Source organism: Apus apus, chromosome 23 (assembly GCF_020740795.1).
Source record: "Apus apus isolate bApuApu2 chromosome 23, bApuApu2.pri.cur, whole genome shotgun sequence".
NCBI lineage: Eukaryota > Metazoa > Chordata > Aves > Apodiformes > Apodidae > Apus > Apus apus.
The window spans coordinates 2676002-2691399 of NC_067304.1; the positions used below are offsets into that span (position 1 = coordinate 2676002).

The following is a 15398-nucleotide window of genomic DNA, read 5'->3' on the forward strand; positions in this document are numbered from 1 at the left end:
GAGCCCTCCCCACTGGGCTGGTTTTGCTCTCTTAGGGGAGTTGCTGGAAACGGGGCAGAGATGCAGGAGCTCTGCAGCACATTGTCCAGGCTGCTGGTGGTGCAGACAGGTCTGCAGCTCGGATGGTCCCTTTCCAACACAGTCATCAGAGTTACAAATGTCTGAGGTGATAGAAGGGCAAATTGGCAATGTCCCCATGGAGTTTGCTGCCTGACACTCAAGCACTCACCCTGAAAGACTCAAAATCCCAATTTCCTCTGCTGGGATTTCAGATAGATGGCTTGGCTAAAATAAATGGGATTAATCTAATCAGAGAGATGGATGGAGCTCATTAAAACAGTAGATTAAAAAAAAACCCACCCTGCCTATTACCAGTACTCCTGAGGTCTTCTGCCTTTGTGGCAAGATAAAGCCACCCAGGAACTGGATTCCCTTGCAGAAATCTGCAGGAAATGCATTAAAAATACATTCTGCTATTACACTTCTTCATGTCACCAGTCACTGGGGAAAGGAAATGAGTGCACAGCAAATGCATATATATTTAAATACACACAATTGCCTCCTCTGGGACCAGGATTTATAGGCTGGGGGCAGTGGGCTCTGCTCTGAAGTGGGAAGACAAGAGCAAATTGAAGTCACCTCCAGAGCTGTGCTCTTTTATTCTCTATAAATGCAATTTCTCCACTCTCAGCTTCCTCATATGAAGCTGAGGATCAGAAAGAGGCAGAAGCTGGATCTAGAATTGCACAAAGCTGAACAGGGAGCACTGAGGGGAATTCCTGGACAGGATTTGGGCCAGACTGGTCCCATGGTGACTTTAATTGGTTTTATTTCTCATGACCAGTTGCTTTTCCACTCACAAGCCTCCTGCCTCCTTTCTGCAGCTTTAGCAGAGCAATCACCCCCCCAAAAAGCCTCTTTGTGCTCCCATTTGTGGGTGCAGGAGCTCTTTGGGATGAACTGTGGGGATGCTCCTGCATGTGCAAATGTGACCTTCACACCATGTGCATGGGGCCCCCATTTACCTTTGCCCCCTCTCACCTTCTCCTGGTGTTGAGTTTTCCATGCAGGAGCCACCAAGAGCTGCTCCAGTTGCCTCTCTGGGGCCTCAAGCATCATATTTTTGTAAACTTTCACACAATAATTGCCAGCTTGAGCGTGGCAAGCAGACAGTCCTTCTTCTGCCCAGGGACAGCCCTGAGTGAGAGCAAAGAGCAGAGGAAAGGTCTGTGCTTCTGGGCAGCTGGTTTTTCCAGCTCATTTCTCAGCGGCATCTACCCCCAAGCCAAGGGCCAGTCGCCATCCCACGTAGCTGCAGCACTGCCCAAGCCAACCAGTTTCCCCTTGTTGCTTTGGGATGGTTTTTACAGCTCCCCAGAGGCTTGAGGAAATCACCAACGCCTGGAGGAGACGGCTCCAACACAGCCTCGCGCTGCAGACGTACACCAGGACAGACATTGTTTCAGGCTACGACTACCCCCCACATGCAGTCGTTTACGACAGGCTCAACTGGTTAAAACTCATCAGCTGAGCTGCATTAATCACACGCCGAGCTTGCTGCAAACCCAGGACAATGGTGGCAGCCCCAGCCACCTCGAAACCCACCTGGGATGTTTGCTGCTCCAGGGCCGCGGGCTCAGAGAAGCCGCCGGGCCCTTCGTGCCGCCCTGCTGGGAAGCTGGAACTCATTAGGGCTGGGAACGAGGTTGTCCGTCCCCACATGGCTCGCCAGCCTCGTCGCTTTCATCCTCTGCATGTCCCCAGCCGCAGCAGCCAGACTTCTGAGGCGTTTTCGCAGACCGGGGAGGACGGAGCCGTGCCAGGGCTGTTTTACGAGGGGCAGATCAAGGCCCCGGCTCCCCGGGGCGGTGGCTGCGGGGCCCGGCCCGCACAGAGCACCGCGTGTGTGGGGCTGAGGGGGTGGCCGGACCCCCCGGGGCTGCCCCAGGGCTCCTCCGGGCCCTGTCACCCCCCGGCTCCAGCCCCCGGCCGCGCAGGTGCCCGGAAAGGAAATTCACAGGAGAAACTGACACCGGGAGGGACGAGCGAGGCCCACCAGGGGCCCCGTCCCTGCCTGCGCCCCACCACAGCCTGAACCCCAAAGAGGGTCCTGGCTGGAGCCACCCACCGCTGCCCGGGCCCAGCGGAGAGAAAAACGGCCACACTGAAGCCGGCGAGGAGGAGGGACAGCCCCGCTGGGTCTGGGGTCGCCATTTACCTCACGCCCCCCGACAGGCCCGGGACTCCCCGGCAGGTGCCGGGCCCCGGGGCACAGCCCCCCCCCCCCCCCCCCCGCAATGGGGTCGCCCGCCCGCGCCGCCCCAGCCCCGCGTCTGGCGCGTTCCATTCGCGAGGCCGGGGGGGGGGGGGCGAGGGGGGAACCCCGCGGTCCGGGGCGGCCCGTGGCCCCGACTCTTCGGGGGGCCCCGCGGCGAGTTGCGGGGGGGCAGCGGGGTGCGGCTGCCCCGGGGGTGGGCAACGGGACCGGCCCCCCGGGGCAACAGCAGCGAGCTCGGCTCCCCGGGCCGGGGTCCGCACGGAGCGCGGGGGCAGCGGCGGCTCCGCCAGGGGACAGACCCCAGACCCCCCCGGGGGGAGCGGCCGGGATGTACCGGGACCGGACCCTGCCCCGGCAGGGCTACCAGCAGCCCCGGCAGGGCCACCATGAGCCCCGTAGGGCCACCATGAGCCCCGGCAGAGTCACCAGCAGCCCCGCAGGGCCACCATGAGCCCCGGCAGGGCTACCAGCTGCCCCGCAGGGCCACCAGGAGCCCCGGCAGAGCTACCATGAGCCCCGGCAGGGCTACCAGCTGCCCCGCAGGGCCACCAGGAGCCCCGGCAGAGCTACCATGAGCCCCAGCAGAGTCACCAGGAGCCCCGGCAGAGTCACCATGAACCCCAGCAGAGCCACCAGCAGCCCCGCCACGACGAGCCGGCAGCCCCCGGCCCGGGAAGGGGCGGTGGGAGGCAGGGAGCAGCGAGCTGCCGGGGCCACGGGCCGGGGGGGTCTCGGGGCTGCTCCCCCAGCCCTGCTCTAGGACTTGAGTTAAGTATTAATCTCGGGACAAACTCGTCCCGGCAGCGGCGGCTCCCGCCGGCACTAGGGGTCAGCCGCGCTCCGCGGGAAGGGCGCTGCAGAGGTAGGGAGAGTGAGGGGTACAGACCTGGACATTCTTGTTCTGTCACTTCAAGAGCTGTCTAGTCTTGTTTAAAAAAAAAAACAACCCAACAAAACCCAACCTCGGCTCTCGGAAGCCCTTGGTCAGCGTTCCTTCTTACAGGGGCGTGTAGTGAGAGGACAAGGGGGGATGGATGAAAACTGGGAGAGGGAGATTGAGGTTGGACATGAGGAGGAAATTCTTGGGTGTGAGGGGGGTGAGAGCCTGGCCCAGGTTGCCCAGGGAAGCTGTGGCTGCCCCATCCCTGGCAGTGTTGAAGGGCAGGTTGGATGGGGCTTGGAGCAGCCTGGGCTGGGGGGAGACCCTGCTCCCAGCATAGCATCTGCCAAACAAAAACTGCAATTCTTTATACAAAAACAGCTCTTTAGGCATATCAGGAGCTGTTAAGTGTCCAGTGAAGTGTGTAAGAACACAGTTTAACGCTAAAAGACACAGATTTTTAGCGGGGCATGAAGTTGTTTCTAGTTTGCCCATCTGGTCTGTGCTTTCCCATCAGGCTCCAGCCAGGTAACTCCTTTCATGACACTAAAGGAGCTTTTGCAAGATCTGAAGCAGTAGCCAGACATCCTGAACTGAGTCACTAGAGTCAAGCACTCCCATAAAACCATTGTGTGCCCCAGAATTTGTGTACTGAGTAGTTAGCTTAGTCTCCATTGAAGGCCAACCTTGATTCCTGTTGAGCAACTCTGGAGAACTGTGGAGTTCCTGGAACAAAAAGAAGCTGCTGCTTCACAGGAACAAGTAAAACCTTAGGAGTCATATTTAAAGAGGAAAGCCTGCATTTGATGGAGACATCTCTTTTGCTAGGCTAGGATGGAGAGTGGGAGCTTCATCACTGGCTGTAGTAAAGCACCACGCTAAGATCTTTAAATAATATTTAACCCTAGAGAGTGCCCTGCTTGGTATTCAGCTAACCAGCTGCTCTGTCATGCTGCTCCATCCAAATATTTATTCAAATGGTTTGGATAAGAGCTGGTTATTTTGACCTTTTATTAGTGCTCTGAACACTCACTCTGCATCAGCCTGTGGTGCCACAGGCAGCTGATATGCTACAGGAGAGATGATTTCCACATGGAACATCAGCTATTATCAGCTATGAAAACAAGGTGAGGTTCTTCCTGCCCAGTGCTCCATCTAGTGAGGTATTTGTGTTTATTCTTTCCATGTCAGAGCAGGCTGTTCTGTTTTGATGTCATTCAGAAGGCTGAATTAATGGCCTAGACCAAACCTTGATAATCTACAGGCTGGGCAGTGTGTGGTGGCAGGGACTCACCCATGCTGTGGCAGCAGAAGCTGCAGAAGCTCCTCCCTCTCCATGTCTAAAGATCAAACTCCTGTCCTGGCCACTATCAACACTTTCCATGAATTCACATCAAGTGCAAGAACATCTGAAGCAGCAGTAGTTGAATCTCAGCAGCAGTTGAATCTCAGCTCTGTGTTCCTCAGAGAGGCCTCTTGAATGTGGCAGGCTAGATAAATCCTGGGCCCTGGAGTTCCATGATGCTTCTGAGATGCTTGGCACAAGAGTGCAGTAGAAAAACTCTCAGATCTCCACTTGAAGATCAGGTTTGATGGATCTAACCGTTCTTAAGCCCTCAGCCCAGTGCCCCAGCAATGGGGCTGCTGGGAGCAGCTTCCCAGGACAAAGGGAAGGCTCCCCTGGTGCCACCCAGCTCTACCTCCTCCCTCTGCTGGACGCTGTTCCACCTGCTTAGGAGTTGGAAGAGGGACACTTCAATCCACTGTGTCCTTGGGTGGGTCTAGAGCATTACTTGACCATGTCTGCCCTCAGAGCTGCTCTTGGCTGTGATGGAGCCTTTGTCTCAGGTTTGTCCTCTTTTTCTGTCTTCATACTTTTTCTCCCCACAGAGCAGTGGATTCATTCCTTGCTCAGCATTTTCATTTCCCCTGAAGGACAGAATTCTCAAGAACATTTCCCAAAGGGCCTGGATCCCATTCAGGAGGAGCTGCTGGGAGTCGGGCACAGGTTTGGAAGCGTCACCCATCACAACAGGCAGGTGTTTGGACCTTACTACTCAGGAACTCTCAAGGAGGTGCTTCACAGGGCTGGATTCTTCCTGATCATCTTCACCACAGGTGAAGGGTGATGGGCTGGAACCCAACAGTTCCTCCAATCACTCTTCAGCTTGTAAAAATCCATCAGACAAAACCAGCAGGGCCAGCTACTGGGAAGTGACTGGGCATGTCAGGATCTGAACAAACCTCTCAACTACAAAAGCCAGTGGCTTTTATTCCCCCAAAAAAACAACCCTGTCTGCTTGGTGGGGAAGGGTCTTGGAGCTCACAGAACTGCTGTGCAGCTCAGGCATTTTTTAGTTCAAGGTGTTAATTCTGCCATGGGCCTGTAACCTACTTTGCTGAAACATCAGTCACAGCCCAGGGACACTGTTTGCATTTGATAAAGCCACAAGGTATTTAAGATCATTAAAACTGCTCAGTGTGTTTCAAAGTTAGCTTGAAAACCTGACTGAATTATTAGAAATGGAACATATGGTATAAATTTAACAATCCCTGGTGCATTTAGTGTTTTACATCAGCCAGGTTTGACTTGACATGAAAAATCTGAACTTTAACCTGTGTTTCAATGCCTGGATTTCTTGCTCTAATTTTACATAATGAAAATGTCCTACTTCTTGGCAAGCCCCAAACCTTTGCTGAGTAAATACTCTGTGCAATGGCTGCCCAGGCTGTTCTGGTTGTGACATGGATGAGTTGTTGCTGTGCTGCAGGGAAGTGATCTGAGTGTTCATCATGAGAAAATGAGGGTCCTGACAGTCCCCAAGGGAACAATCCCTGGAGATGTACCTTATGGGGGGGTAAAAATGAGCTTTTCTTGGCCTTGTGAGAACATACACAGAGTTGTTAGAGACACAGAGTGCTACAGGTAGGTCTGTCTTTAACAGAATATGTGGATGCATTTTTATGCATAAATCAATTTGTCTTAAAATAATAATATTCAATATTTGGGGTCATTAGGACTGATTGTGGAAAAGAGCAGCTTCAAGTTTTACAAAGCAGTTCAGAGCAGGTACCGTGGGATTGATTCCTGGTCTCCTGGCTCTGGAATGGGGTCTGCAGGTCCCTGCTGTGGGGTCTGCAGGTCCCTGCTGTGGGGTCTGCAGTCTGCTTGGAGGTAAAGAAGCTGCTGGGGCAAGTTTGGTTGAGCACTGGAACCAGCTCCCCAGGGAAGTGGTCACAGCACCAAGCCTGCCTGAGTTCAAGAAGTGTTTGGATGATGCTCTCAAGCAGATGGTGTGATTCTTGGGGTGCCCTGCACAGGGACAGGAGTTGGACTTGATGATCCTGGTGGGGCCCTTCCAACTCAGCACGTTCTATCATTCTAATTATGGGTAACCACCCACCCTCACCCCTTTTCTCTTACCTTCAGAGCTCAGGAGAACAGCATGACCAGGAGCCTTCAGCAGAACACTCAGGTCACAGCAACAACGGGGTGAACTTGTGTCTAAGTTGGTTTATTAATTCAGTCTGTTCTAAGTTGTACAATTATGAAAACAACAAAACGACTGCTGGAAGCCCAGGAATATTTACAATCTCGCCTTGTTGTTGTTGTGAGGTCAGTCTATGTTGTTGCACAGATTGGTTATGTTTGGTACCACAAGATGTTGAAAATTCAGACAAAATTTGAACAGATTAACAATTGTATATACAGAAAATAAAAGGAAATTCAAGTATCAAAATACAGACAGATTAAATAACATTTGTATTACAAATCAGTCCCACTGCCATACATCACAATTAGCAAAAAATGTCTACATTGCAAACTGAACTTGACTGTCCCTCTGCCCTGTCAGGGAATCTCAGGTTATTCTTCCATGGGTAAGAAAAAATGTTTGAGCTAGATTGACTTTGCAAGAGCAGCACAGTTACTTCCTTTGGGGAAAACAAAACAAAACAAAAGCAGTAAGAAATGCCAATATGGGAATAAAAGGGAGACCTTTTGCAACAAGACAGCCTTGCAGACACTGGGCTTGCTCTGAAGAAAAGATCTGACTGGGTGGCAATGATGTGAGCAGAAGGAGGAAGGCAGGGGAAATTCTGCTGCTAGAAACTTCTGAAGTGGGGGGGGGAAGGAGCATGAAAGCAATTTGGCTCCACTTCAGCTGCACCCAGAACTGTAACGTGTTTCCAGGGACTATTTGGCATCTGGTCTGTGTCTCAGTAACCTGGTGAAGGTGCAAACTTTTCACTACAGGTACATACACCCTGAAGGTGCTGTCTTGTCTCCCTGGGAGGGGGACAGGCACATACCCCACAAAAGTTGCATCATTTCTTCTAAAAACAATCCCAAAGCAAGTTCAAAGACAGCTGAACAGCTAAGATTAGCTTTTTCTTTTTCTTTTTTTTTTTGTAAATACAAAATTAAAAAGGATAAAGCAGCTTCAATTAAAAAAAACCCCACAATTAAATCATCCCCTCCTATATAAAAAAAAAGACAACAAATGCATCTTAGTTTACCTGTCTTGAGCTCTCAGCCTGGACTCATGCCATGCACAAACCAAAGCCTGTAAAATACAATCTGTCCTTTAAAAAGGGGACCAAGGCCCAGGGCAGCACCACCTTTTCCCAGGCAGGTTCTAATAAAGCAGATGCATTTTGATTCAAAGTCCTATTCAGCACCAGAAATTTGGGGCATTTTCCTCCCCATACCACAAAACCCTGCAGGGAGGAAGTGCCAAAACACTGTGCAAGGGGTGGTGAGCAGATGACTGGAAATCATTGGCATGGTCCAGGATCAGAGTCTCCAACATGCAAGTACCTTGAGAAAACCCACTGAAATGAGAAAGGGGAGATGCTTTGCCAAACAAAAAACCAATTGCTTTGCCTACAAAGTGAGAAAGTATCTGGCTAAAGAACTGCTGGATCACTAAAGACAACCATAGGATTTACACACAGGACTGGGAAGGGCCACCAGGGCCACCAAGCCCAGTCCCCTGAAGATTGGAGTCTTCATCACCACGTCACCTCCAAGCCAACCTTCAAAAAGCTCATGCATCAAGACAAGAAAAGTGTCCCTCCTCCCAAGCAGAGGTTCAATTTGCAATCTCTCCAAGAAAGACTTGTTGCCAACACACCAAATATTTACACTTACACCAGCATGAATTGCAACATATGCATAACAAGGAATGTTAGGTCTCCTAAATTCATCAACTTAAAAAATAATAGTAATAAATCTCCAACTTCCCCCTCCTCATCATTTACAGGTCTATGCCCTTGGGATTATGGTTCACTTCTCTCCCAGCCTTATGGGCTAGAGAGGCTAAATGAAATCCTGACATACAGCAGCAACTGGAGTTAAAAAGGAATTATTTGGGCACATCATTCTAGTAAAGCAGCAGGGCACCACATCCCCAACCCCTGCAGTGCCTGGCCAGGTGACAGCAAATGTGCTGAGCTACATTTTTGCATCTGGAGAATTCAAATCACAAGCATTTTGGTGTCTCTTCCCTTGAGGGTGAAAACCCATCAGTCACAGCCCAAACTGCTGGTCAATACTCTGGTAATTTACAAGAAAAGGAAGCACACAGCACCTTTGAGATGGTGGGATTTGGGGGATACTGGACTGAGATGGGGGGGCCAAGCCATCCTCAGGTTGGTATGATTTATCCTTGGGTTGTTTCAATATAATGCCCAAAATTTAACTCCTTATTTGTTCACCTCCTGAAATCGTTGCCCTAATTAAATAATGAACTAGGATCAAAAAAAGTGCTAAATCACAATTGAATAGACTTAAAAAAAACCCCAACAAACCCAAAACAGCACAACAAAAAAAAAAAAAAAAAACAAAAAACAACAACAAAGTAAAAAAACCCAAACAACCCCCAAAACCCTTCAGGGCATAAAATGCATTTCAGAATGAGACAGGTGCACGAGGGGCTGGAGAAGGGGGTTGTCTCCAGGAATTCAGTGCGGAAATACAGGAAGAATTGGTGTCCTTGCCATAGAAATGTCAAGTATTGCAACACAACAGTTCTCTGAAGGGGAAGGGAGTTTGTACCATGGCTCATCCTTGGCCACAACCACTCCGGGGTGAAAGATCCTTTGCAGACACTTGTTATTTCCATTTGCTATAAAAGTGTGGAGTAGCTCTGAGAACAAAGGGTGCTGACTTACCCTGCAAGGCTTCTCACACTGGAGGCAGTGATTTCCAAGAATCTGGTGTTTTCTACTGTTCACCCAGAATTGAAGCAAATTTAAGTACCATTAGAGATGCTCACACCACTCCCACTGCTACGACTTTCTACTGTGCTCCTTGCTGGACTGCATGGGTTCTCAGTAAATAAGGATATGTTTGTTTGGGTTTGTTTTTTTTTGTCCTCATTAAAAAAAAAACCCACCTGCAGTGCTACATTTCAACCATGACACTGGATTTGCTCGGTGTGATTTCACACTTGAAAAAGTAAAAAGAAACGGGTTGAAAGGCGTTTGTCTCCAACTAGAAAAGGTGACATCACTCTCAGAAGTCTCAACTTTCCTTTGCTAGAAATGGAGAGAGAGGCTTTTCTCAGCTGGTGGCTGGGATCCCTTTCCCCCCTCTGCTTTGGGAGCCCCTCACTGAGCAGCCATGCACCCACACCAGTGCCAGATGGAGATGATCTTCATGTCAGCAGGCCACTGCTTCTTAGGTCTCTGCCCCGTTACTACATTTCCGTGGTAGGAGACAGCTGCCTGGAGATCAGCTTTTCAAGAGGCAAACAGAAAGGAAGATAATGGAATGAATGATTTCTGAGTCATACAAAAACAAGTGCTGGGAAAGACAAGGCACAGGGCCAGGAGATGAGACACAGCCGTGAGGGTGATGGAGACACAGCGGAAGCTTTGTAGTTTAGGCAGGGCTGCCTGTGATGCCAGCTGGGCTTGGATGGTCACCCTTAGAAAGGCACATGCTCTAGGGACCTGGCTTCAGGAGGTGCTGAGGAACCTTCCTTCCTGGCTGAAAGCAGGGGGAGATGCAAGACCTCAGACCCTCTAAAACCAGGCACGTGTGTGGGCAGTGGCACGGGAAGTGCTTACACACAGGCACTGCCACCCCTGTGGTTAATTCAGTTTCAACTGGAAGGATACAGAAAGCCTCAGGGCACTCTTGCAGCTTGGAAAGGTGCTGCTCAAACCCAAACCCAACCTCTCAGAGCACCTCAAACACAGCAATATTCTGCTGTCCACAGCTGGCAGGATGGCACTGCAGCACCTCGGGCAACTGCAGTGCAACCGCTGCCTCGGGGGGTCTCTAGGCAGAGGAGAGCTGGCTCTATGGCTATAAAATAGATGTTTTAAGTTTAACTTTCCTTTTGATTTTTGCTTTAAGACAATACTTTGAGTCTTCTCACTTGGGTCCTTACTAGCCTGGCCCTTATTTTGAAGTCAGTTTGCTGCTCAGTGCCATTAAGCCATAAAATACTTGGGAGATCAAACTCATCCCCAAGAAAGAGCTAAATAAAGATTTTGAAACATCAGGTTTCATCCTAAGTCTGGGGAAACAGCAGCTTTGAGGCAACAGCTCTAAAGCTCCAGTAAAACAGAGAAGCTGCTTCTAGCCCTTAAATACCAGGTACAAATAATCCAGGGCTGCTGTTCTGAACTCTCCACAGTGATGCCAACTGGTGATTGCAAAGGGAGACTTGGGGTAAATTCTAAAAGCTGTTTTGGAAATGGAGCTTTCCTGGAGATCTGAGCACACCCTCCTGCCCATTGACATCCAAGATGTATCACAGTATCATTTTGGTTGGAAAAGACCTTCAAGATCATCAAGTCCAACCACTACTCTAACTCTGCCGTGTCCACCACTAAACCCTGTCCCCTGGCACCACATCTGTCCTTTCAGATGTCTCCAGGGATGGGGTCCACTCAGACACATCAGCAGAGGTGAGTGGGTGGCTGCTGTCCACCCTTCCTCACAGCCCTCTACCACAGACCCACCATCACCACCAGCTCTCCAAAACCAGGCTGTGAGGGGACTTTGCCAAGATGTGAAACCCCCAGGGAGTTCACTCACACCAGCTTCATGCAGCCCAACCACTGCGGGGCTGCAGCCTCTCTCCTGCTGCCCCATCTGCTCAGGCCTCTCCCTGGGAAAGGGGTGACAGCCACTGCCTGCCAGGAGCTGGTCAGGGTCCAAGAGGCAGTTTTCCTGAGCAAGGCTGAGCCATGGGGTCTGCTGCCATGCTGTGGAGGTGGCAGTGTCCTTCCCTGAAGGGCCCTTAAAGCTGCTCCACAAACGGAGCAAACCTCTTGCCCCCGAGAGGTAGGTAAGAACATCCCCATCCTGCACGTGGGGAAACCGAGGTAAAGAGGTGAAGCTTCTTGAACACACAGCAGGTCAGGGAGAAGCAGCACCAGGGCAGGAGTCCTGCCTCCCAGCACCTTTCTTCATCAGATCATCCTCCTCGGTTTCCTCTCAGCTTTGCAAATGCAAGCAAAAGAACCAGGGGTAGGAGCACTGGCAGCTCACTGGGGCTTTCATGGAGTGGGGAACACTGCACAGCTTTCCCAGACCTATCCCAGCTCTGCTCCAACCTGTGCCAAGTGCCCTGTGGTCTCATGCAAACGATTCCCAGTTATATTCTGGAATTAAAAGCTGCTTCTACTGAGAAACACACAAACAGGTGCCCACTGACAGAGCCACCTCTCAGTGAAACCCTGGCTCTCAAGGATGGAAGGTGACAGATGTTTCAAGATCCCTACAGCTCTCATCCTGCAATGGTTTGTAGATTGAAAACAAGCTTTGGGGTGGGCAGCAGACTGATTTCAATCACATTTCTCCTTTTGGCAAACAAAGTACCCCTGCAGGGAGCCTGCAAAGCACAGCAGAGCTCCGTCTGCTTTATCAGACCTCTCCAACATCTTTCCTTCCCAACACAGGGCCAACAACACTTGCCTTTAAAAGCTTCACCTCTTCATATTCTGCCCAATGAGAACTATGCCCATAGCTCACAAGAAGTCTGGTGAGTGTAAACAAGGACTAAGGGGGGGGGAAAAAAAACCTACAAAGGACTGAAATGCATGCAATCAAAACAGCACCTCATCTCCAAGAGGGGACAGAGCTCTGATCACACCCAGCCCAAACCAGTGCTCCCATCAGGGCAGGTTTTCTGCTCCAGGCTTTGAGGGGAGAGACTGTGGGCAAGGATCCCCATAAGGAAATCTAGTGAAGGTGTGTTATTTGCAGACAGCATCACAGTGGTTAGTGTCGATTCGAATGGCAGGTAAGAAGAGGGGTGAGTTCACCGGAACAGCCGTGGCTCGGTTGGGAAGAAGAGGATCTAGGAGGAGGGAGTGTGTGCACAGCAGAGACTGGAGGTCTCCGTCAGTCCAAAGATAAGAAGGTGAAACAGAAAACAAAACAAAACAAAGCCTGGGGAGTGTCACATTAACCCCAGGCACTCACAGTGCCAGAGCGAGGGGAAAGATGTGAAAACGGCAGGCGGCTTCCTTGGATCCTCAGCTCCGCCTCCCCAGCCTGCAACCCTCTGCACCTCCCACCTCACCGGGATCTAACCGCGTGTTACCCTTGTTTCCGAGTAAGGAGAATTCACAGTGTTCAGCAGTGATCAGGTACAAAAGCCATTTAAGTCTACAGTCTCCTAAGTGCTGCTGCCTTGGACGTAGTGCCCAGGCGGGGCTCAGTGCGAGCAGCTGGAGGAAGAGGGAGTTTAGAACAGCAGACAGATCAGATCGCAAAGGCACGGTTAGACTGGGTGGACACGGGGTGTGTTTTTGCTTTAGAAGATAGTGGTCTCATACTTAGTGCTGAGGGTCCGCTTGGAGTCCTGCTTGGGGTCCACGACCCAGGAGACACTGGCATGAGACTGGGAGTCTTGGTCCACGTCAGGAGGCTCCAGCTGGAAAACAAGGAGAGAAAGGGCATGTCAGGTCCCCTGTGCTTCTGGGGTAGAATGAGCAGGGAATCAAAGCACTGAGAGGCTGCTGCTCCCCCACATCCCTTCCCAAAAATGTGCACATGTGCAGGGAAGCAGCAGCTCTCACTGGGGAGACACTGAAGTCCTTCACAGCTAAAACATGTCTAGCCCCCTCAGTCTCAACCAAGCACCCTAATGTGACCTCCTGAGTCAGGCCTGCAAGGCCTGTTCACGGGAAGTGACAGCTGCTCTTCACCTCACACACAAGCACGAAGAAACCAGGGCTATAAAGATGGCACCATGGAAAAAAGAGGCAGAGGGAGAGCCAAGTCAGCTCCCACGTGATTCACTCTCCCGACCAAGCAAAGCTCTTTCATCTTGTCCTCCTAAATCAGGATCCTGCAGGAAAGCTAACAACAGCAGGAAGAGCAAGGAGGTTAGTGGAGAGCTGCCACTCTGCATCAGTAGGAGCTGAGAGGAGTGGTCTGTTCCCGGGGCTCATCTGAGCAGGGAGGCAAGAGAGCAGCGAGGCCGGACAGGGAACCACAGCAGGAGAGGTGGGAAGCAGGGAGGAGGGTGGGGCAGCCCGGGACGGTTTGTAATGGAAAACAGCAGGAAGAAGGGTAAAGACCTTGGCTCCGGGACTAACAGACTGCAGCGGCAGGTAGGAGGGGCGGTGTGTTGTACAGGTGTGACAGTAACAACAGCGAGTGTCGGGAGGGAGCGGCACCTGAGCGGGGGGAGCAAGCAGAACACAGACAAAAGGAGACATTAAAGGAAGGCAATGGCTTAGGCAGCAGTCCCTGCTCCTCAGCAGCTCCAGTTGTGGCTGGCTTTGGCTACAAGGGCACCCCTGTGCTGCAAACCACAGGTCACCTGTGGATCAGCCTGCAGGGTTTGCACACGGGAGCTGTGCTGCCCCCAAGCAGGGAACTTCACCATCCCACCCAGCCTAGGTCCACTCCTGCTTGCCCTCATCCTACCAGGGGAAGCCCTCACGCCGCAGCAGGACACCCAGCAGAGCCACAGACACTGCAACATCAGCGGTGCCTGAAGCTCCAGGCACTGTGACCACCTCTGGGCTCCCCCCACCACGAAGAGGGAGGAGGTGCCCAGGAGAACCTCCAGCTGGAGCCCAGCCCCACACACACGTACTGCAGATTTCCTCATGCCGGCTCGAGGTTTAGGCACCGGTTTGGAAGATTTTGTTTCGATGGTTTCTCCTGCTGCAGCACCCAGAGGCTTGGCTCTCTGGGCTTGGAGGGCCAGCTGGTAGGCCACCTCGAAGGCCTGCCCCAACGTGAGGATGATCTCATATGTCAGGTTCTTTGGAGAGAACACAGAAAACACAAAAGCTGTTGGATGCCTACGAGCCACCTCGTCCTGCACAGAGTCTGTGTGCTCAGCAGCTTCCCCTGGATTTGCAGATCTCTGCAGAGCCCACCTCCTTTCCATCAGCAGGTCACATCCTGCTGTATCCCTTGCAAAAGTGCTGAGCTCCTGCCCTGGGTTGGGGAGCCACCTCCAAGGCCCTCCCAGCAGGACCCTGTGCCAGCTCACCACAGCCCTGCAAGCATCCCAGTTTAACAGCGGTTTGCACTGGAAAGAGAAAGAGCTCAAACAGCTTGTATTGCTGATTCTGCACAAGAATAAAAGCAAATTATGTTTCCCCGCCCTCGGTGAATTAAAAGGCTGTTAAATCAGCCCATTATGCTCAACATCATTGAGAGTGTGTGAGGGTTTTGTTCACGGCGTGTGCCCCAGGAGGGAAACACTCCTGCCTGGCTTTATTCAGCACTGGAGGCTGCAGTAACGAAGCCAGATATTCTCTTTGTCAACAAAGCTCCAAAGTCAAAGCATTTTGAGCCAGGACTCTGATATTTAGGGTAGAAATAGGTAAAAGAGCCCTAAAATGGGCCAGATCCTGGTTTATGAGTTGCCCATAAAGCTGAGTGATGAATAAGTGGACTGCAGGGACTGGGAGATGAGATGAGCCACTCACCACATCCACGGTGCTGAAGACGTGGCAGTAGTGGTGGCTGGTCTGCAGGTCCTTGGTGATGTAGGCAAAGGTGCAGAGATCCTCAGGGTCCTGAGCAGCACAGGAGATGTTCCGGATCTCATGCTCAGCAATGACATTCTGCCAGGGTCAACCACAAGCACCTGTCACCCCTCTGGGGATGGCAGATACACCCGGCGAACGGTGGTCGTGGCAAGTGTGTACTGGGGGTAGGGAAGGGGGGTCTCCAAGCCAGGTCAGTCCTAGCTCCCTCCCATGGTAGGAATAAAAGGTAACATGTTCCACAAGCAGCCCGTTTGCCAA

The 15398-nt window shown here is 51.6% G+C and overlaps 1 protein-coding gene across 5 annotated transcripts in view; it reads right to left on the bottom strand.

The window, feature by feature from the left end:
* Positions 1-6652: 6652 nt before the first annotated feature.
* The window catches only part of ANKS1A (ankyrin repeat and sterile alpha motif domain containing 1A), a 108662-nt gene continuing 99916 nt past the window's right edge, over positions 6653-15398 (bottom strand). For 2 of the 5 annotated variants that reach the window (XM_051639162.1, XM_051639160.1), the window contains 4 exons: positions 15078-15215; positions 14231-14401; positions 13707-13805; positions 6653-13057 (listed from right to left, as the gene is read on the bottom strand). In XM_051639162.1, the coding sequence (XP_051495122.1) occupies positions 12938-13057; positions 13707-13805; positions 14231-14401; positions 15078-15215 (528 nt within the window). In that variant the 3' untranslated portion in view covers positions 6653-12937. The remainder of the gene's footprint in view (positions 13058-13706; positions 13806-14230; positions 14402-15077; positions 15216-15398) is intronic. The other 3 variants (XM_051639164.1, XM_051639163.1, XM_051639161.1) reach the window with 2 other exon arrangements.